Below are 19,267 nucleotides of genomic sequence, written 5' to 3' on the forward strand. Positions count from 1 at the left end.
GCATTGTTCCTGATATCTCTGGTGGACTTGGGGGGCTGTGGCTTACTGAAGTTTGGTCTAAGGACCTACTAAGATAGGTGAGGTGACAATTTGAGATCCTTGCCAGCTGGACTGTGAGAGACTGTCAAGCCACTCAGCTCTGAGGAGGAACGTCCTCCAACACTGAAAGGCTTAAGGGAGGACCCTGGCAATGGCAACTTGACCTCTTCCAAAGGCATTTTAAAAAATTATTTTTAGCCAGGCATGGTGGCACACATTTTAGTCCCAGCCACTGGGAAGGCAGAGGCAGGCAGAACTAACTCTTGCATTCAAGGCCAACCTGATCTACACAGTTCCAGGATAGGCAGGGCTACACAGAGAAACCCTGTCTCAAAATCAATTTTTAAATATTTTTTTTTGTGTGTGTGTTGTGTGCATGCCAGAGCACTGTGGTGATCAGAGAACTTGCTGGAGTCCTCCTTCACCCACGGCGGCCCAGGGATCTCGTCCTACTGCTTCTGGTCGTGGAGGGCAGAAGGCCAGGGTCTTCCTCCCGCTCCCAACGCGGGTGGTCTCTAGGATGCTGTGTGCTGAGAGAGGCTTTTCCGTGTGATAGTGTCCTCAATCCTCGACCCACTTCCGCTACGCCCACTAAACCCCAGTGTCTGAAAACCGGCCTGGCAGTCCTTGGTAGAAGGTTTCACCCTGCCCGCGGCAGGCTGGGCGGAGCTTCGGAGGGGAGGCGTCGAGCTGCGCTTCCGGCGGGCGGCGCAGGGGCCGTGCGGAGTCCCGCCCCGCCGCCCCTCGAGCGCCCCCACTTCGCTTCTGGCCGGAACCTGCGCCCCGAACCAGGAAGCACCTGGCGGCGGGCGCGGGATGGCTGGGCCCGGCTGGGGTCTTCCTCGGCTGGACGGTTTCATCCTTACCGAGCGCCTGGGCAGTGGCACGTACGCCACGGTGTACAAGGCCTACGCCAAGGTGGGTGTGGGCGGGCCGTGCCCGAGGTGGCCCGGCACCCGGCTCCTGTGCCTGCCAGTCCCGAGCAAGTGCGGCTTGGTGACCGGCCGGCCGGAGCAGGAGAGAGGCGGCTGCCTGACGCCTGGCGAGTGGAAGAGGCTGGAGCTGGCCGCCCCTCTTAGATTTAAAAACAAACACACGCTGGTTTGCTCTGGAAGGGCGGGCGAGACCTAAGGGAACCTCGGTGTCAGTGGCTGAGGAACAGGCTCCGCACGGAAGTCGCCTTAGGGGCTGGGAGGAGTCTGAGAGCAGACTCCCTGGAGGCAGGACCAGTTAGAAGGCAGAGTGGCCAGCACTAACAACAGTGACTTTTTTTTTTCTGCCGCTCTAGAATGTACTGGTGTAGGTTAGAAACAGGGATTTGGAGAACACTTGCTAGGTTGGGAAGCCAGGATTCCAGAATCTGGGTGCCTCATTGATTTGGGAAGGGGAAGCCAGGAAACTTGGAGGCCTGTGGAGAGTGGATAGACCCAGGTAGGGGGAAGGTTGCAGAGGGACCCAGAGCCCTCTCTAGCCCATGGGGCAGATTCCCCCAAGACAGAGACCTCAAATTTCCTGTCCTACAGAAGGATACTCGGGAGGTGGTAGCCATAAAATGCGTGGCCAAGAAAAGTCTCAACAAGGCATCTGTGGAAAACCTCCTGACTGAGATTGAGATCCTCAAGGGCATCCGGCACCCCCATATTGTGCAGCTAAAAGACTTCCAGGTGCGAGCCTGGGGCGGGGCTCCCTCCTAAAGAGACTGGAGGAGGGACGCTGCCTACAGCTGCCTCTTTACTTTCAACCACAGTGGGACAATGACAATATCTACCTCATCATGGAGTTCTGCGCAGGGGGTGACCTCTCTCGCTTCATCCACACCCGCAGGATCCTGCCTGAGAAGGTGGCTCGTGTTTTCATGCAGCAGCTGGGTAAAAGCCAACGGCCCGCCCTGTGTTCTCTTCCCCCCACCCCAATGCTTCGCAGTCTCCCATGTCTGTGTCCCTACCATATGTGGGGAGTTCTTCCACATGTGGAACATGATGTAAGAACCTTGTAGACTCTTCCAGGGCCCAGTAGGTGGAACCCAAGTGCTTTAGTGAAGAAGAATGCAAAAGGACTTGGGCTTTTCAGGAGGCTCCTAGAAGGGGGAAGGGAGGTGTCTTATGAAGGGTACAAAGAGCAGGCCTTTGGGGAAGTGTTTAGTGGTGGCAGGAGTTCCAGGTGGTGGCGGGGCATGCCTTTAAAAAGTGGCAGGAAGGCCGGGCGGTGGTGGCGCACGCCTTTAATCCCAGCACTCGGGAGGCAGAGGCAGGAGGATCTCTGTGAGTTCGAGACCAGCCTGGTCTACAAGAGCTAGTTCCAGGACAGGCTCTAAAGCTGCAGAGAAACCCTGTCTCGAAAAACCAAAAAAAAAAAAAAAAAAAAAAAAAAAAAAAAAAAAAAAAAAAAAAAAAAAAAAAAAAAAAAAAAAAAAAAAAAAAAAAGTGGCAGGAGTCTGGTGCTTCCTTGTATCCTGCAGACCAGCCAGGACAAAACCACAGTAATGCCTCAGGAAGAGGGTAAATGGACGCCTGGGGCAGGGAGAGGCAGGTGGGAACTAGACTTTGACTTATTTTCCTGGGGCCCGCTCCCCAGCTAGTGCCCTGAAGTTCCTGCATGAACGAAACATCTCTCATCTGGATCTGAAGCCCCAGAACATTCTGCTGAGCTCTTTGGAGAAGCCCCATCTGAAACTGGCAGGTCTGAGTGGGGAACGGCAGGGTGATGTTGTAGAGTGGGTGAACGGTGAGCTCCTTGTTGGGCTCCCTCAGCACCCTTGTCCCCTGGGGTCCCTGTCCTCAGTCATTGGTGGCAGGTCAGGTTTGAGCCTGTCACCAAAAGGTAGCGCCTGTTCTCAGGCTGCACACACTTAAGTCCCGCAGTGTTGTGGGTGGAATTAGGGATCACTTTGGGTCAGAGATGGAGCTCAATCTGGCTATAATGCCAGTGTGTAACCAGCATCCAGGATCAGTCTGAATAGGGACCCAACTTAATCTGTCATTAGGATTAGGGCTCAGTCTGGAAACCTGAGGAGAATATGGCCCTGGAAGGGTAGTTGTGGCCTCTGATACGATTTGAAAAAGAATGGACTTGAGTTTGGAGGCCAGAGAACATGCTTAGTCCTGGGAAAAGGGGCAGGAGGACTTTCAGTACACATAGTGTTTAGAGATGGGCTTCTTAGGAAGACGGTGCTTAAAAGGCTACGTGCGGCAAGGAGGGTTTCCACCCCAGAGTGACATAGGTTGAGTGCTGTGGATAATAGCGCAGGAGAGGAGGCAGGAGCAGTCCCGGTGAGTCTAGGGTGGGGAGGAACTCTGACTAGAGTCACAGTAGCAGCTGGGATTTGAGCCCTGTGCCTGGCCTCTTGCCTGCAGACTTTGGCTTTGCACAGCACATGTCCCCACGGGACGAGAAGCATGTGCTGCGTGGCTCCCCACTCTACATGGCTCCTGAGATGGTGTGTCAGCGGCAGTATGATGCTCGTGTGGACCTCTGGTCTGTGGGGGTCATCCTGTATGGTAAGACTTTTGTTCCCTTGCTCTCCACCCTGCTTATTCTGTATTTGGGCAAGGCTTCTTTCGGCCCCTCCTGGGTTCTGATGAGAACGGGAGCCCCCAGGGCTCTACTCTGAAGGATATTGGTTCCCTTCCCAGGGATGAGCAAGGCAAGACTTAACCCTGTTTCCTTCCAGCCTCCCCTCTGCCTTCTTCCACAGAAGCCCTCTTTGGACAGCCTCCCTTTGCCTCCAGATCATTCTCAGAGCTAGAAGAAAAGATTCGCAGCAATCGGGTTATTGAGGTGCGTCTTACAGGGTCGTGGCATCCGCTGGGGATTGAGGGATTCAAGGCCCTAGGTTTTTCTTCCTCTGGTGCAGACTGCAGTCTAGGCTCCAGGCCTTTCATGGTGGTGGGACATGCTCTACAGTAGAAGCCTTGAATCTGGTTCATTCCTGAGGATCCAGGTCAGCTGCAGCAGGCAACAAATGGGCAAAGGCCATGATGGAGCCAGGTCCCATTTGGTAGGAGCCTGGTAAAGGACGTGTGGCTCTCTCCCTGCTCGTCACCACCTGCCATGTTCTTTTCAAGTCTCAGATAACCCACCTCCAAATATGTACCCCTTATGGGAGTTTCTAAGGAGCCTCGGGCTTTGGACTCAGTGTCATGTGTCCCTGCCATATTCCTCTGCAGCTCCCCCTTCGGCCCCAACTCTCCCTAGACTGCCGTGACCTGCTGCAACGACTTCTAGAACGGGATCCCAGTCGTCGGATCTCCTTCAAGGACTTCTTTGCCCACCCCTGGGTGGACCTGGAGCACATGCCCAATGGGGAGAGCCTGGCGCGAGCAGTAAGCAGACCAAGTGGGGATGAGGTGGGCTGGGTCTCATTTACCTACTGTGGTGGTGAACTGTCCTGTAGAAGCTGAGCTGGTAGCCACAAGGCAGGTGGGATTCTGACTGGTGCTGGTAGGTGTGGCATTGGGAAGTTAGGTCTGACCACCGATCTTCCCCTCCTCCAGACAGCCCTTGTGGTGGAGGCTGTGAAGAAGGACAAGGAGGGGGACGCTGCCACAGCCCTGACACTCTACTGCAAGGCTCTGGACTTCTTTGTACCTGCCCTGCACTGTGAGGCCCAGACCGTTCCTATGACCTGGGTGCAGAAGGGGCAGGAGTGGGGTCAAGCTCCCCATTCAGGACCTTAGGGGAGACAATGCAGACGATAAACCTGGAGCTGGTATCTGAGGATTGCAGAGGGCTGACTGGGCAGGGATTCCCAGACAGAGTCCTCATATGAACCCTTCACCTTCCACAGACGAAGTGGATGCCCAGCGGAAGGAGGCCATTAAGGCCAAGGTAGGGTGATCTCCCCAGGAGGAAATGGATGGACGTGGAAGAAGAGGACCCAGAGATCACAAGTCTCTGACAGATGGCACTCAGATTTGGAACTGCCTCTGTCACAGGATAGGGCTGGGGGAAGGATCAGGTCAGGCTAGCATGTTTGATGTCTGACCTGGTTAGTGTGAGGCAGTCACTAAGGACCAGAGACAAATTTGGAAGTGGGTGCTGGCTGGGGGGACAGTCCTCAGCCCCTTATTCTCCTACAGGTGGGGCAGTATGTGTCCCGGGCGGAGGAGCTCAAAGCCATCGTCTCCTCCTCCAACCAGGCCCTGCTAAGGCAGGGCACATCTGTCCAAGGCCTGCTGCGAGGTAGGCTTCAGTTCCATCTTGACAGGGGGGCTGAGGTAGGCTTTCTGTGGAAAAAAACAACAGGCTGCTCCCTTCACTGTGAGCCTTTCCTCTCACATCAGAGATGGCCCGTGACAAGCCTCGCCTCCTTGCTGCCCTGGAAGTGGCCTCAGCTGCCATGGCCAAGGTTTGTTTCCTTGGGAGGGGCACAGGTGGGGTGGAAGGAAACCAAGGTACAACATGGAATAATGTGATGTCCCTCTGGCTGCAGGAGGAAGCTGGCAAGGAGCAGGATGCCCTTGACCTGTACCAGCACAGCCTCGGGGAGCTGCTACTGCTGTTGGCAGGTGAGGCCGCAGCCCGCTTCTGCCCCTGCCTCTGGCTGCCCTGTCCTCACCATCTTTGCTCTCTCTACAGCAGAAGCCCAGGGCCGAAGGCGGGAACTCCTTCACACTGAGGTACTCAGTGGGTGTGGGAGTGGAGTGTCTTCCTCTCCTTTACCCAGCTTGTGTCTGTGGGACCTCTTTAGACTACATATGGAATTCCCCTGCTCTCGGGTGTTTCAAGACCAGAGACCAGGCCTCAGAATAGTGAAGTCAGTGACCCAGGACTTTGGTGCCTGGGTAAACCAAAAGTCTGTTGGGCTCCTGCAGCAGGGCAGGTTTCCTGAAGGAGGGAGCAAAATAGAGGATCAGAGACAAGGCAGAGGACTCCAGAGAGCATCAAGGGTGAAGAAGCACTTGATTTGAAGCCTGCTCACTTCTGGGCATGCCTTCTCTTGGCAGGTTCAGAACCTCATGGCTCGAGCTGAATACCTGAAAGAGCAGATCAAGGTGGGCATGGATGAGCCACACTGGGCAGTGGGCTGTGGGTTCTTCCTCTTTGTGGTTGTGTGTGCACTGTGGCTTCTGAGTCTAGCTGTCTGCCTTACCCCTGCCTGCCCTACTTTACGTCCCACAGATAAGGGAATCTCACTGGGATGCAGCGACTCTGGACAAAGAGGGACTATCGGAGTCTGTCCGTAGCTGTGAGTCATGCCCTGGGGTCTGACAACCCCTAACAGGGTCCTGCCTCGTTTGCCACAGACCCAAACCTGACGTTTCCCTTTCCCCTCCCTCAGCTTGCACACTACAGTGACACCAGAAGGAACTAGTGGATGGGACACAAGCCTGAGAGAAGCCGTTTACCAGCCCAGGTTCACACCCATGCACCTGAGGCCTTCCTGGATGAACACCTCCAAGATGCCCTCATCCTAGTTCCCAGTGTTCATCTGAGTGCTCTCCACCCCAGGGGATCTGGTGGCCAGGTGTACTGACTTTGGGAGGATTACTTTCATATGACATTGTTATTAGGTGACTGTTGGCCTCAGGATATTATCACACTGTATTCTGCTCTGCAAAGAGGACATCATGCCTCTTGAGGGCACCTCTGTTCTTTCCCTGCTACTGGGCAGCTGCTATACCTGGGCCAACCCTTCCTGGGAACCTTTTATTCTAGCCCTGCTCCCTTCTTGCACTGGAACGGGACCCTCCAGTACCCCTCAGGAACCACCTACCCTACAGAATGCAATCAGCCCTGCAGAACTCTCCAGTCTTTCCGAGAGCACACACCTGCCATCCTTTTCAGTACTTTAAGACAATCCTTCATGCATGAAAGTCATGTCCTTTGTAGAGGTGGGGTACATGTGAGAATTCCAGGCCTATCCCTGCCTTGGCATGGAGGAGAGGGTCTTCATCTCTCCTTGCAACCCTCTTTCAGGGGGAACATGCCACACTAGCCATATAGTGGGCCCTGTGCTGGAGCTGGGGATTGACTGGGCCTGGGGCTTCCCTTTTGTCCTGTTAAGCCACGGATACCTCCACAGTTTATAGGTTATGTGAGCTGGAGATTTACATACCTGGAATTATTGGAGGGTTTCTTTTTATTGCACCCCCAATCATCTTGTTTCAAATTTTTTGTGTTGAAGGCTGATTTTCAATTAGGAGCAGGGGAGCTGTTCTGCATCAAATAACCCCAAATCACAAGCAGTAAGGGTTTCTTTTTTATTTGTGTTGAGGTGGGAGCAGGGGTTATTTCTAAAGTCAGAATGTTGGTGATTTCTAATCATTCTGCCCTTAACTGCCTCCATAGGGCAAAGTGGAGCATCCTCCTTGCCGGAGGCTGGGTGTATGTAACGAATGCAGTTCATTGTTTCTCTATTAAATTATTTTCCGTACTTATACATCTCTTCTTGCCTTGAAAAAAATATGTGAAGCTGGGCAGTGGTGGCGCACGCTTTTAATTCTAGCACTCGGGAGGCAGAGACAGGTGGATCGCTGTGAGTTTGAGGCCAGCCTGGTCTACGAGAGCTAGTTCCAGGACAGGCTCCAAAGCTACAGAGAAACCCTGTCTCAAAAAACCAAAAAAAAAAAAAAAAAAAAAAAAAAAAAAAAATGGGTGAAGTGGCCCTGCTCATCACCTAGGAAAGCTGGGGAGAGGGAAGCAGCAGGTGCACATCTGCCTTTCCTCTCTGGGGATCCAAGAGTCCCACTGATTGGCACCATCCTGCCCACTACCTAGTGTGTGTTGGAGAGGGGCGAGGGGGCAAGCCCTCTAGAAGACTCCTCTCTCTACACCATCCCACAGTGCACCCTCCATGTCCCAGGCTTCTCATTCTCATACGGCCAGTGACTGAGCAGCAAGCTGGGTTTTAGGAAAAGGGCAACTTTAGAGTTTCTTCATCTCATTCCTAGTCCCTCAAAGATCCCTAGACTGGGGTAATTTCCAACAGTCTCGAGCCTACTACCATGGGTCTGTGGGTCTGATACAGGAGAGGTCAAGTCAGAAAGAATGAAATTTCTGTAGCCTTTGGCCTAGCCATTGTGGGGCAGTGTGGAACAGTGTCCTATGGGGCAGTGGGAGCTGCTGAAGTCATGGTTCTGGTCCTTGGCCCGATGCTTGGCCTGCACAGTTAGACTGTTGGTGGTAAGGCAGTATGTGTAGGCCTGTTACATAGCATGGGTACAATAAAATATTATTTTCAAATGTAGGGAGAAAACAAACTTCAAATTTTCTTTGGAAATGGAGCAGATAAAAAGTTTCAGTAAGAAAAATTAGGGAGAGGAAGGCGGGGATGAATGGAGAAGACTGGCTGGGAGGGAGGCAGGATAACAAAGGGTGGGGGAAGCTCACAAAAGGGCGAGGCAGAGGGGCATCGTGGCTTTAAATTTGTTTATTGTCATAGCGCTGGCCAGCTGTCTGGGAACAGGGTGTTTGAGGAGAGGGTCTGCATGGGACACCCAATAGAGGAGGGACATGGGAGTCTGAGGCTCTGGGAAGGGCTTCTCCCAAGTGTAGAACTGATGTCCTCCAGGAAGGTCCTGTTGCCAAGCTACCTGTGGAGCAGGTGACTAGGAGCTGGAGCAAGTGGGAAGGGGGCTCCGGAGAGCCTCTCTAGTGGCACAGGCCAAAAGGAAGCTTAAGATCTGCTTTCCAAATATTTTCAGTCTCAGAGGGGGAGAACTGCTGCCACTTTATACGTTCAAGGCTTTCAGAAATGTCCATCCTGGAACTCTGCCCCTTGTCCTCCCATCTCACCTAATACCGGAGTGACGCAAGGACGGCACCTGGGCCTGGACCTCACATTTTCCCAAGGGCCAGCCCTTGGGGGAGCAGCTAAGCCTCTGGACGCAGGTGTCTGGGCTCTGCCTGCAACACACACACACCTCCCCCTTTTACAGGAAAGAATATACAGTCATAGTTCATGCTGGTGATCTGGAAGGACTCTAGCCCGAGAGACCAAGTTGCTGTCCCAGGCTTCTCTAAGAGAGACACGGCTGAGCCAGGAGGGGTGAGGCACATCAGTGGCCACTTTTCCCCATAGTAATTCACACTACCAAGCTATCACTTGAAATACCAAACACACAGAGACACAGAAACAAAACTATGTCCTAGCTCACATGTAGACCTACATTCATGGTCCTGCTGAGTGAGAGGGCAGCACTGCTACACACCCCTGGACCCAGGCCAGTGACCTCCCCACCCCTCCCACAAGCTCTGGGAATAGCAATGCCTGGAAGTCACAGGGTTAGAGGCAGGACTGTAGGCTCCACAGCTCCCTAGCCATGTAGCAACCTCCGCTCTGTGGGATAGAGGACAGAAGCTCCCACCTCCCAGTGCTGAGCTGAGCATCAATTGGGTCAATAGGCACTGTCAGGAGCTCAGCTGGACAAGTGACTATGCCCCAGATGTCCCCAGTGCCTGCCTAGGGCTTCCAGTATGAGGAGGGACCATCTGGCGGTTGGGAGAAAGGGAGATCCTGCACATTCCAAAGCCTGGCCACCCTCCCCACCCCAGTCCTGGGAAACAGCTGGCCTTAGAAAGCCACTTGTTATTTCTGCACTCCTCTTCCTGCTGGGAACTGGGCCTGAGCTGCCTGGGTGCGTGGGAGGCAGGAGACGTGGACTGTAGGGTCCAGAGATGTCACTAATTTCTCCGGAATCCTGTGTGTTGTGGAGGCAGAGACCTTGATGTGTATGCGGTGGGCTAGGAGGTGTCCTGGGATATTCTTCCCTCAGAATCCCTCCCCATTTGGGGGAGTTCTTCTCATTTTCCTTATGAAATCTACAGTAGGCTGGGCAGTGGTGGCACATGCCTTTAATCCCAGCACTCAGGAGGCAGAGGCAGGTAAATCCCTGTGAGTTCGAGGCCAGCCTGGTCTACAAGAGCTAGTTCTAGGACACTAGGACTGTTACACAGGGAAACCCTGTCACAAAAGAGAGAGAGAAGGGGGAGAGAGGGGGAGAGGGGGGGCGAGGGGGGGAGAAATCTACAGTAGCTCAAGATAGGAGTCAGAGAGTAAGAAAAATTGGGCCCAGAAAGACTCTTTTTTTTTTTTTTTTTTTTTTTTTTTTTTTTTTTTTGGTTTTTTCGAGACAGGGTTTCCCTGTAGTTTCTAGAGCCTGTCCTGGCACTAGCTCTTGTAGACCAGGCTGGCCTCGAACTCAGAGATCCACCTGCCTCTGCCTCCCGAGTGCTGGGATTAAAGGCGTGAGCCACCACCGCCCGGCCCAGAAAGACTATAGGAAACATCCAGAGGTGATAAACAGAAAGACTCTTTTTATCACCTCTGGATGTTTCCTATGTCCTGCAAGGGAAAGAAGAAAAGAGGAAGGGAGAAAGAACAGAGAGATGGGAGGGAAAGAGAAGGCCTGAGGCATCATGGCCTGTTTGGGGAGGAGGTAGTTAGGCTCTGTTGCAAGGAAAATGTTGGAGGCAAATGGCTTCCTTTGGGGTCTTCATTTCCTATCAGATGGGTGGGCCAGTCCTGGAGCATGTGACTATATAAAATAAGGGTGGATCCAGGCAGTGGTAGCGCACACTTGGGAGGCAGAGGCAGACAGATCTCTGTGCTTTCAAGGCCAGTCTGGGCTACAGAGTGAGTTCCAGGACAGGCTCCAAAGCTACACAGAGAAACCCTGTCTCAAAGAAAAAAAGAGTGGAAACAGAATGGGAGAACTGGAGCTTGTGCGGTTACATCCAGGGCCTGTGCAGAAGACAGTTCCAGCTTGGCTGGGTTAGCCTCTCCTGTGGAAGGCATGGAGCCAAGAATGAAGATGGTATTGGAGGATGCAGATGACCACATGGAAGACAGAAAACTTCAGTAGCACAGCTGACAGAGATGGGGTGGGGCTCAGCCTGCCCACCTTACCCGTCTTTGCTTGAGCTTCAGACTGGTTCCTTTGCCCTAGAGCTTCCTCTGCTCCATTCTGGGGACACAACAGACAGGTCAGGGTCTCATGGAGTCTCTGGGACATGAGTAGGGAGTCAGTGAGAGGCAGAGTCCCCTCCCACTTCCTGACCTCAGGCACCAAACAGCCCTGCTTTGACAGGGTTCAGTGAGTGTCCCTAAGCACCCCTATCACCTGACCTGCCGTGCTGGCCTCTTTCTCAGCCAGCAAAGCACTGAGGGGGAAAGGGGCTGTCCAATCCCATTAGGCAGAAGGCCCCTGAGGGTGGAGGGCTGACGTGAACCCTGCTGTTGATGCTGCTGAGGCAGCCCACGCTCTCCCCACCCCCAGCTTAGGGCTCCTCTGGGAAGGTCAGAAGAGGGTTTTGTCCAGTGGCTGCTAAGCCCTTCCCCTGGGGTGGACTAGGAGCATCTGAGAGACTCAGGTGCCTCCCTAGGCTGTTCCCCTCTCTTATTATCAGGGTGTAGATCCCTTCTGTCCTCACCCCCTTGATTTTTCCTCTCTTTCTCTCAGTTCTTCCACATCAGCATTACCTACTTTCCTTGTTCTTATTTTACAGGAACTTTGCCCTTGAAAACCAACTGGTTAATTCCTGCCTGTAATAGCGATGGCTTCCCCACAGGCTAGCCCTTGAGCGCATAGGCCAGGAGGTCCCAGGTGCCTGTAGCACTTTCCTTCTGCCTAGCAAGCCCTGGGATAACCCACTGGGGCAGCTATTTGGAACTTCCAGAACACCATCCCCTAACCCGCCTGCCAGCCACCAGAGAGTGTGATGACATTTGGAGTCTTCATGGAAGAAAAACATTTTTCTCTTGATTCTTCACTAAAGTCATACATGGTGTTGCTCCATGTAATCCTAGCACTTGGGAGGCTAGATCAGGAAGAGGAAAGTTCCAGACTGGTCTGGGCTAGATAGTGATCCCCTCTCGGATACAAAGGGGCTGGAGAGATGGCTCAGTGGTTAAGAGCACTGGTTGCCCTTCCGGACACACATTCAATTCCCAGCACCTACCCCACGGCAACTCAAAGCCATCTGTAGCTGCTCCAGCTCCAGGAGTATCTGATGCCCTCTTCCAGCCTCCTCCGTCACCAGGCACACCCGTGGTACACATACATTCATGCAAACACTCATACATATAAAATAATAAAGTTAAAATTTAAAAACTACCAAATGCAGAAAGTGAGGCAATGCAGTCCAGTTGGTAAAAGTACTTGCCTAACATGCACAAAGTCCTTGGTTAGATTCCAAGCACAGCCTAAACTGGGTGTGGTGACCTGTTCCTATAATCAAGGCACTCAGGAAGTGGTGGCAACATGAGCAGAGGTCCAGGATCATCACTACCTATGCAGAAGTTTGAGGCCAGCCTGAGCTACATGAGACTGTCTCAAATAGAGCAAAATAACATTAATACCAACCAACCAACAAAGAAAAAGGAGAGGGAGAGAGAGAGAGAGAGAGAGAGAGAGAGAGAGAGAGAGAGAGAGAGAGAGAGAGAGAGAGAGAGAGAGAGAGAGAGAGAGAGAGAGAGAGAGAACCAGTTGAAACAATAATTCACTGCCTAAAAACAAACTCTTTGAGGGCACCAGCTTCCAGTCTCAGGGCACCTCCCCGCCAGCTGCCAGGGCCTAATGCTGCCTTTGCCAGTGGCTTTCAGTGTTGGTGTGGCCTCCACCTGTTATTTTAAAGAGTGTTACCACAGCTGGGTGTGGTGGTGCATGCCTTTAATCCCAACACTCAGGAGGTAGAGACAGGCAGATCTCTGAGTTTGAGGCCAGCCTGGTCTACAGACTGAGTTCCAGGACAGCCAAAGATACACAGAGAAACCCTGTTTCAAAAAGCAAAACAAAAAAAGAAGTGTTACTAGAACTGATAGAGGGCATTCTTAAGGGAGTGGGTGCAGCTCATTTGTAGAACACTTGCCTTAGTATGCAGCGTATGAGGCCCTAGGTCCCCAGCACTACCAAGAATAAAAGAAAAAACAGATGGGAGAGAACTCGTCATTTCCTAGGAGCAGCACAGGCTCAGAGAAGTAAAGAACCTACTTGGGGACACACAGCAGAACCAGGCTGGAGCATGGTGACCCTCTCTTTGGGTTTCATTCTCCACCTCTTAGGTGAGGGGACACAACAGGACAGATGTCCCACCTACCCATGCACCTCTCCATCCAGCTGGCTGCCACGTCCTCCTCCAACTCTTGGTGCTCAGAGTCACTTCATCAGGCCCACAGTGCGTCTGCTCCCTCAGTGAAACCCCCACCCCCACATGCGGCCCTGAGAGGGCCCTCTTGTCGAGGCTGACACTAAAGTCCCATAGAAGCCCCCTTTCTCAGTCCTCTCCAAGAGCCCTCTGAAGCTGGGGTGAAGAGGTAGAGGACACCCCTCCAAGGGCAGGCGTGAGGCCTGCGAACTCCAAGTCAGCAGGACGTGGGAAGAGTCATGTCATTAGGGATTTTTATTTTCCACTCAACGAGAAGAGGAAATTCCAACTATGGAATCTAGAGAATTCTACAGGAACAGAACAAATTCTGGCTGGGCCCTGGGCCCAGAGTCGGTCTGGAGCTGTTGGCGCTACTGTTCAGTGCCAGCTCCATCCTTGGCACCCCGCCCCTCACACAGCATTGCTCCGCTCCCAGAGCCCACAGTGGCAGCTGTGTGATGCTGTGGCTGCAGCTGCTGCCCTGCCCAAGAAGGAATGTGAGCTCTGTTCTGAGAAGTCAGGGATGCCAATCAGGAGAGAATTTTAGAAATCATTCAGTCCATCCCCATTTTACAGATGATGAGACAAAACCCGGAAGGAGCAGTTTCTAGGATAATAAAGGTGGGGATAAGAAACATGCCTCCTGTGTGCCCAGAGTCCCTCTGAACATCCAAGTGCTGGTATCTGCAGGCGCTGGCAATCCAAGGGGTGTGTGCCTATGTGTGCCAGGATGCATCTGTGGCAAATGAGCCAGGGCGTCTGTATCCCTCTGTGAGCGGTCTTGTATGAAAGAACAGGGGACTGTACCCAGAGAGGGTTGGGCTAATCCTATCAACTTGGCAACCTTTCCAGGCCGAAGAGGGAGAGAAGGAAGAATGAGAACTTTGCTGGCAATAAAGAGGGTGAGTCAGAGCCCAGGCTGGACACGGACGAGAAGGCTCTGGGGCTAGGTTGGGGGGGGGGGAGCCCAAGATGGAGTGGAAGTATCTGGAAGCTGAGACACTCTCCTAGCCCTCACATGGGACCAGCCCTCTGGCCATCCCAGAGGTAAGGGGGGGGAGGGAGGGGAGTGGTCACATGATGTGGCACTTCTCAGCTGATTGCTTGAGGTCCCCTAGTGTAGTCTGGGCCTTGTCCTTGAGTGAGCTGAGGTCTAAGCCAGGCAGGCTGGCCAGCTGTCCCAGCACAGAGGCCTTATCTTCTTCTTCCTCCGTGTCCTCCTCGATCATCTTGGCTAGCTCCCGAGGCAGTTCCACGTCTCCTCCTGCCAGCTGGATCTGGCTTTCATCTGTCTCACTCTGCAGGGAAGAGAGACGAGACAAGGGTGGAGGTCTAGGAGGACCTAGCAGACTCGGTTCTGGGGCCCTGGATTCGTGGAGGCCATATTTCAGTGAGGTCAGCGTCTGCCCCAACACCTGAGTCAAGCCTTCCGTGGGTAGCCATGGAGACTTTGCACTTCCAAACCTTGCAGCTTTTACACGGCTTTAGTCACCTGGACACTGAAGGACAAGCAGAGAGACTAATCAAAAAGGCAAATGTCACTCTGTTATGGTAGGCTGAGTCATGTGTTGACCGCGGCTAACTCCACCAAATGACACAACCAAACCAGTGATGGGTGCCAGTCATCAAGACCCAGTCTAAGGCTGACAGGGACCCAGGTGCTTTTGACTCTTTTTTAGATTTATTTTATTATTTTGATGTGTATGTGCACATGTGTGAGGGTGCCCATGGAGGCATGAAGAGGGTATCAAACCCCTGGAGCTGGAGTTACAGGCAGTTGTGAACTTTCTGATGTGCACGCTGGGAACTAAAGTGCAGTCTTCTGCAAGAGCAACAGGTGGTCATAGCCATTGAGTCATCTCTCTAGCACCAAGAATGCTTTTACTTTTTTTATTTATTTATTATGTATACAATATTCTGTCTGTGTGTATGCCTGCACGCCAGAAGAGGGCACCAGACCCCATTAGAGATGGTTGTGAGCCACCATGTGGTTGCTGGGAATTGAACTCAGGACCTTTGGAAGAGCAGGCAATGCTCTTAACAGCTGAGCCATCTCTCCAGCCCCAATGCTTTTACTTTATGTGACTAAAAAATATCTAGGAAAATGCCAGCCATGGTGGTGCACACCTTTAATTCCAGAAGGCAGAGGCAGGCAGATCTCTGAGTTTGAGGCCAGCCTAGTCTACAGAGCTACAAAGCTACACAAAGACACCCTGTCTCAAAAACAAAACAAATGATCAAACAAAAAAAGACCAAAATAAAACTAGGAAAAGCCAGGGGTGGGGATCAATGCCTTTACTCCCAACACTCGGGAGGCAGAGGCCAGTGGATCTCTATGAGTTCAAAGCCAGTCCGATCTAGTACCTCAAGTTCCAGGCCAGCCAGCAATACATAATGAGAACTGTCTCAAGACCAGCAAACAAGCAAAAACTAGGGAAAAAATGAGAAGTGGTCATAGCTGTGATCTCATCACTGAGTGTAAGTGGAAGGGTCAGGAGTTCAAGGCCATCCTCAGTAGGATGGAACCTGTCAGGTCTACTTCAGAAATTAAAATTTTTTAAAAAAGAGACAGATTTTAAACAATTTGTCTAAGATCATACAACGAGGAAGGGAAGTGGTAAGCTAGATTCAGACATGTGTCACTCATTCCAATATCTGTACTTCTTTGGCACCTGCTGAAAGCCACCACACTCCCCTAGGCCTTGGGGGAGGGTCTTCTCCTACATCCCACACTGCTGTACCCAAGTCTTGCCTTTTCTGCTAGACTCAGAATTCCCTCACAGCAGAATAATGTCTCTTCCATGTTTAGCATAAGCATTTGAACCATGACCCTATTGCTACCTGGATTTTCAATAATACAGAAGTTCAATAATGCAAATTTTCTGAACCAGGTTTGCCTCTGAGAGACTTGTGAGAAATCAATGGCAGCCAAGGGCTCAGTAAACACTTGCTGGATGAGTAAATGTGATACAACATATTTGATCTCTGAAATCAAGGCCAAGGCTATGGCATCCTACTCCTTGGAGTCTAACATAGCTCTGGACACACAAAAGTGATATTCTTGGCTGGAGAGATGGCTCAGAGGTTAAGAGCATTGCCTGTTCTTCCAAAGGTCCTGAGTTCAATTCCCAGCAACCTCATGGTGGCTCACAACCATCTGTAATGGGGTCTGGTGCCCTCTTCTGGCCTACAGGCATACACACATACAGAATGTTGTATACATAATAAATAATAAATTTTTTTTAAAAAAGTGATATTCTTGGAAGTGGCTTGTCCCATGTAGGAGTGGCACATTTGTATGCTAATCTAGTGTTGCAGCATCTTGGGAAGAATGGGGTAGGGGCTTCTGAGACAAAGACAGGCTAAGGGGATACCTTATTCTTTGTAGGTAGACCCCCATATCCGGGAAAGTAGCTTGAGGGCTGGAATAGGCAGAGGCCCAATACCACGGGCTTGAGTTCTCACCCACTGGCTGTATGACCTTACGAGTCCCTTAGTCTCCCTGAGCTCAGTTTCCTTTTTCACATACACAGTGACAACTATCTAGCAACTTTATTGAGAGGGTCTGGTGAGGACAGGAAGGTAAATACCTGGTGCACAGGAGGCAGAGCCATGTTCTCTCCTCCTGCCAGCTCTCCACATGCACTCAGCAGCCCCACAACAGCTTACCCCTTATAAGGTTTTCTTTCTTACTTCTCTGTGTCTTCATGAGCCAGGCTTGACCCAGGTGGGAGAGGAGGGAGTGAAGGAAACAAGGGCTGACTCCATAAACACAAACCTGTAAGCTTCCAAAGGCCCAGGGTCCATCTCAGCTCCGAGAGTAGGTGAATGAATGAATTAGTTGAATGAATGAGTGAGTGGGTAAGAAAAGGAAAATGTAATCAAGCACCTTATGGGTCTGCAGGGCTAAGAGCTGAGGGGGGCCCTGAGGGAAGTCCAGCTCCTAGTGCTCAGGGTCCCAGTAGCACCTCATAATTTAGGCCCTGGGTACCTTGGGCAGACGGTATTTGTCTCTGAAGTGACTCCGCAGTGTGGCCCGTTCCGCCTTCCTCTGTGTGAACTGTGCATCTCGCTCCATTCTGCATGGGAAAAGGACACCAGCTGTGAAGTCACCGCAGAGGTTGAGAGAAGGTGTGGGCAGTTAGCAAAGGAAGGGCTAAGATGGCCTGAAGACCTGGGAGGGGGCTGCATGGGTTCTCCAATCCCCAGCTGACCTGTGTCCAGTCGTCTCAGACTGACTGTCTTAACTTTTGCTACCAGCTTGTCACAGTGTCCTTCCTTGGTATTCTCCACTTCTGCCAATGAACAGAGTTGACTGGGTGGGAGTCTGACTCTGTCTCGGGAGATCCTAATATACGTCCTTTGCAGTGGCTGCCTGGGGTCTGCCGTTCCTGTTCTTTCTCAACAAGCTGTGTGGAGCGGGCAGTGAAGGTGTGTGTGGGCACTCTGGATGTGGCCCATGGCTCCACCACTGCCACTTGTAGTATGTACTTCAGTAAATCACTTAGCTTCCTCTTCTGTAAACTGGGGATGAAACTTTGCAATTCACAAGACAACCAAGATCAAACAAAATGACAATAGCCAACATTTCATGAAGATCTGCCTTGTGCCGGGTGCCGTACTAAATGGTTAACATGTGTGACGTCATCAGCTCTCATGGATATATAAAGCACGGATTGTGACTACCACTCCCATCTTCCAGAAGGGAAAAGGAGTCACAGAAATGTTAAGTGACTTTCCTAAAGTTACTCAGCTAGTAAGCAAAATGAGGTTCCTGACCAAGCAACCTCACCCCAAAGCTCAGACCCTAGCTCACTATCTCTGCTCTGCCCCAGAACTACTGCACACAGTAGGCTCAGTATCTATGAATCGCCCCATCCTGGATCTGTCCCCACGACTCTGTGCCCTGCTGATAAAAAGCACTTTTCTTACAGTCTCAGGCTCAGAGGAGCCCCAGTTGGAAACAGGCAGTTAAGACCAGATCGGATTAAGGGATTACCTATTTCATCAGAGATGCACGTGCACTCTCCCCCCCAGGCACTCATCACCCTCCCCCCACCCCCAACTCCTCCTGGACCAGAGGATGAAGATGGAACGGGGTCCCGGATTTGAAACGGGATGGTTGTGAAAGTAGCCGAGTGCACCTTCCGCCCGCTCACCACGTTTAGGTGATGTAAAGGAGCTCTGACCCAGGGGTGGGCAGAGCAGCATTAGTGTATTTGTGTGTGGGTCACAGGAGCCAAGAAGGAGTTCCACTTACTTCTCCTCCACCAGTTGCTTCTGATACTCCTCGTACTCTTCTCGGCTCATGCCCTGTGCTTCGGCTGCAGACTTGTCTCCATCCCCTTTGTCCTCGCCGCCCCCCAGGCTTCCGGTGAGGTTCTTCAGCTGGCCACCCACCATGGACTTCACCATGAACGCCATGGTCTTCTCTGGCCACTGCACCAGGCGCCTGGTTCGCTGAGCCTACTTCAGCACTAAGTCCCAGGGACAGCTCCGGCTGCGCGCTCGCCCCACGCTTTGCTCGCTGCTGCCTCTACCTTCCCAAACCCCTCCTCACGGGAGGGGGGCGGGGGGCATGCACGGGGCTGAGAAGCCTGAACCACGTGCCCGCTCCTCACTCCCGCCTTTCCCATGTGCCTTCTTTATCGCCGGCCAAGCTCTCCTGGGCTACTGCTGACAGCTGATTAGGGCTTGTTTGTGGTGGTGGGGTCGCTGCCCTGGGAGAAGGGACTGGACTGATGTGTGCCTTGATCCCTGCATCCCCAAGAACCAGGACTTCAGCTTGGAGCACCCGGTAGCCTCAACCAACACCCCTAGCCTTGGGTCCTATTCCATCCTCCAATCTGCTGACCCTAGCAGCTACAAGGCTGTGAAGTGGGGAGACCACAAGAGCTGAGCAGGAATCCTAGTTACATGGTTCGGTGAGTCTGCACTCAGTTCCTCTGTCACGTGTCTGCCCTGCTGTCCCTGGAGCCTCAGGGAGTGGGGAAGGGGAGTGTTGTTTGGGGGTACTGAAAAGATGAGCCAGGAGGAACCCAGGGGACTCTCCTTGTCCTTGGTGAGTTCAGGGGCAGAATTGTGCACAGCTGTCTCTCTTTGTCTCAGCAGCCTAGAGGAAAAGGCTGTGGGGGGTATCTGG

The 19,267-nt window shown here is 52.4% G+C and overlaps 2 protein-coding genes across 4 annotated transcripts; one reads left to right on the forward strand and one right to left on the reverse strand.

The window, feature by feature from the left end:
- Positions 1-732: 732 nt before the first annotated feature.
- Positions 733-7,420, forward strand: Ulk3 (unc-51 like kinase 3). 3 transcript variants are annotated; one of them, XM_038321556.1, is made up of 16 exons: positions 733-957; positions 1,563-1,703; positions 1,787-1,907; positions 2,614-2,718; positions 3,393-3,536; positions 3,710-3,816; positions 4,206-4,361; positions 4,533-4,638; positions 4,826-4,866; positions 5,118-5,220; positions 5,322-5,386; positions 5,471-5,546; positions 5,620-5,657; positions 5,985-6,032; positions 6,160-6,226; positions 6,320-7,420. In XM_038321556.1, the coding sequence occupies exons 1-16, from the start codon at positions 856-858 to the stop codon at positions 6,334-6,336; spliced, it is 1,437 nt and encodes a 478-aa protein (XP_038177484.1). In that variant the 5' UTR covers positions 733-855; the 3' UTR covers positions 6,337-7,420. The 3 variants fall into 3 exon arrangements, with proteins under 3 accessions (XP_038177484.1, XP_038177483.1, XP_038177485.1); XM_038321555.1 differs by having other exon boundaries at positions 734-957; positions 5,617-5,657; XM_038321557.1 differs by having other exon boundaries at positions 736-957; positions 3,734-3,816; positions 5,617-5,657.
- A 6,625-nt stretch (positions 7,421-14,045) lies between these two features.
- Positions 14,046-18,549, reverse strand: Cplx3 (complexin 3). The gene is made up of 3 exons (XM_038321569.1): positions 18,386-18,549; positions 17,117-17,204; positions 14,046-14,423 (listed from the first exon to the last, which is right to left on the reverse strand). The coding sequence occupies exons 1-3, from the start codon at positions 18,547-18,549 to the stop codon at positions 14,199-14,201; spliced, it is 477 nt and encodes a 158-aa protein (XP_038177497.1). The 3' UTR covers positions 14,046-14,198.
- Positions 18,550-19,267: the final 718 nt, after the last annotated feature.

Source organism: Arvicola amphibius, chromosome 3, assembly GCF_903992535.2.
Source record: "Arvicola amphibius chromosome 3, mArvAmp1.2, whole genome shotgun sequence".
In the NCBI taxonomy this organism is placed as follows: domain Eukaryota; kingdom Metazoa; phylum Chordata; class Mammalia; order Rodentia; family Cricetidae; genus Arvicola; species Arvicola amphibius.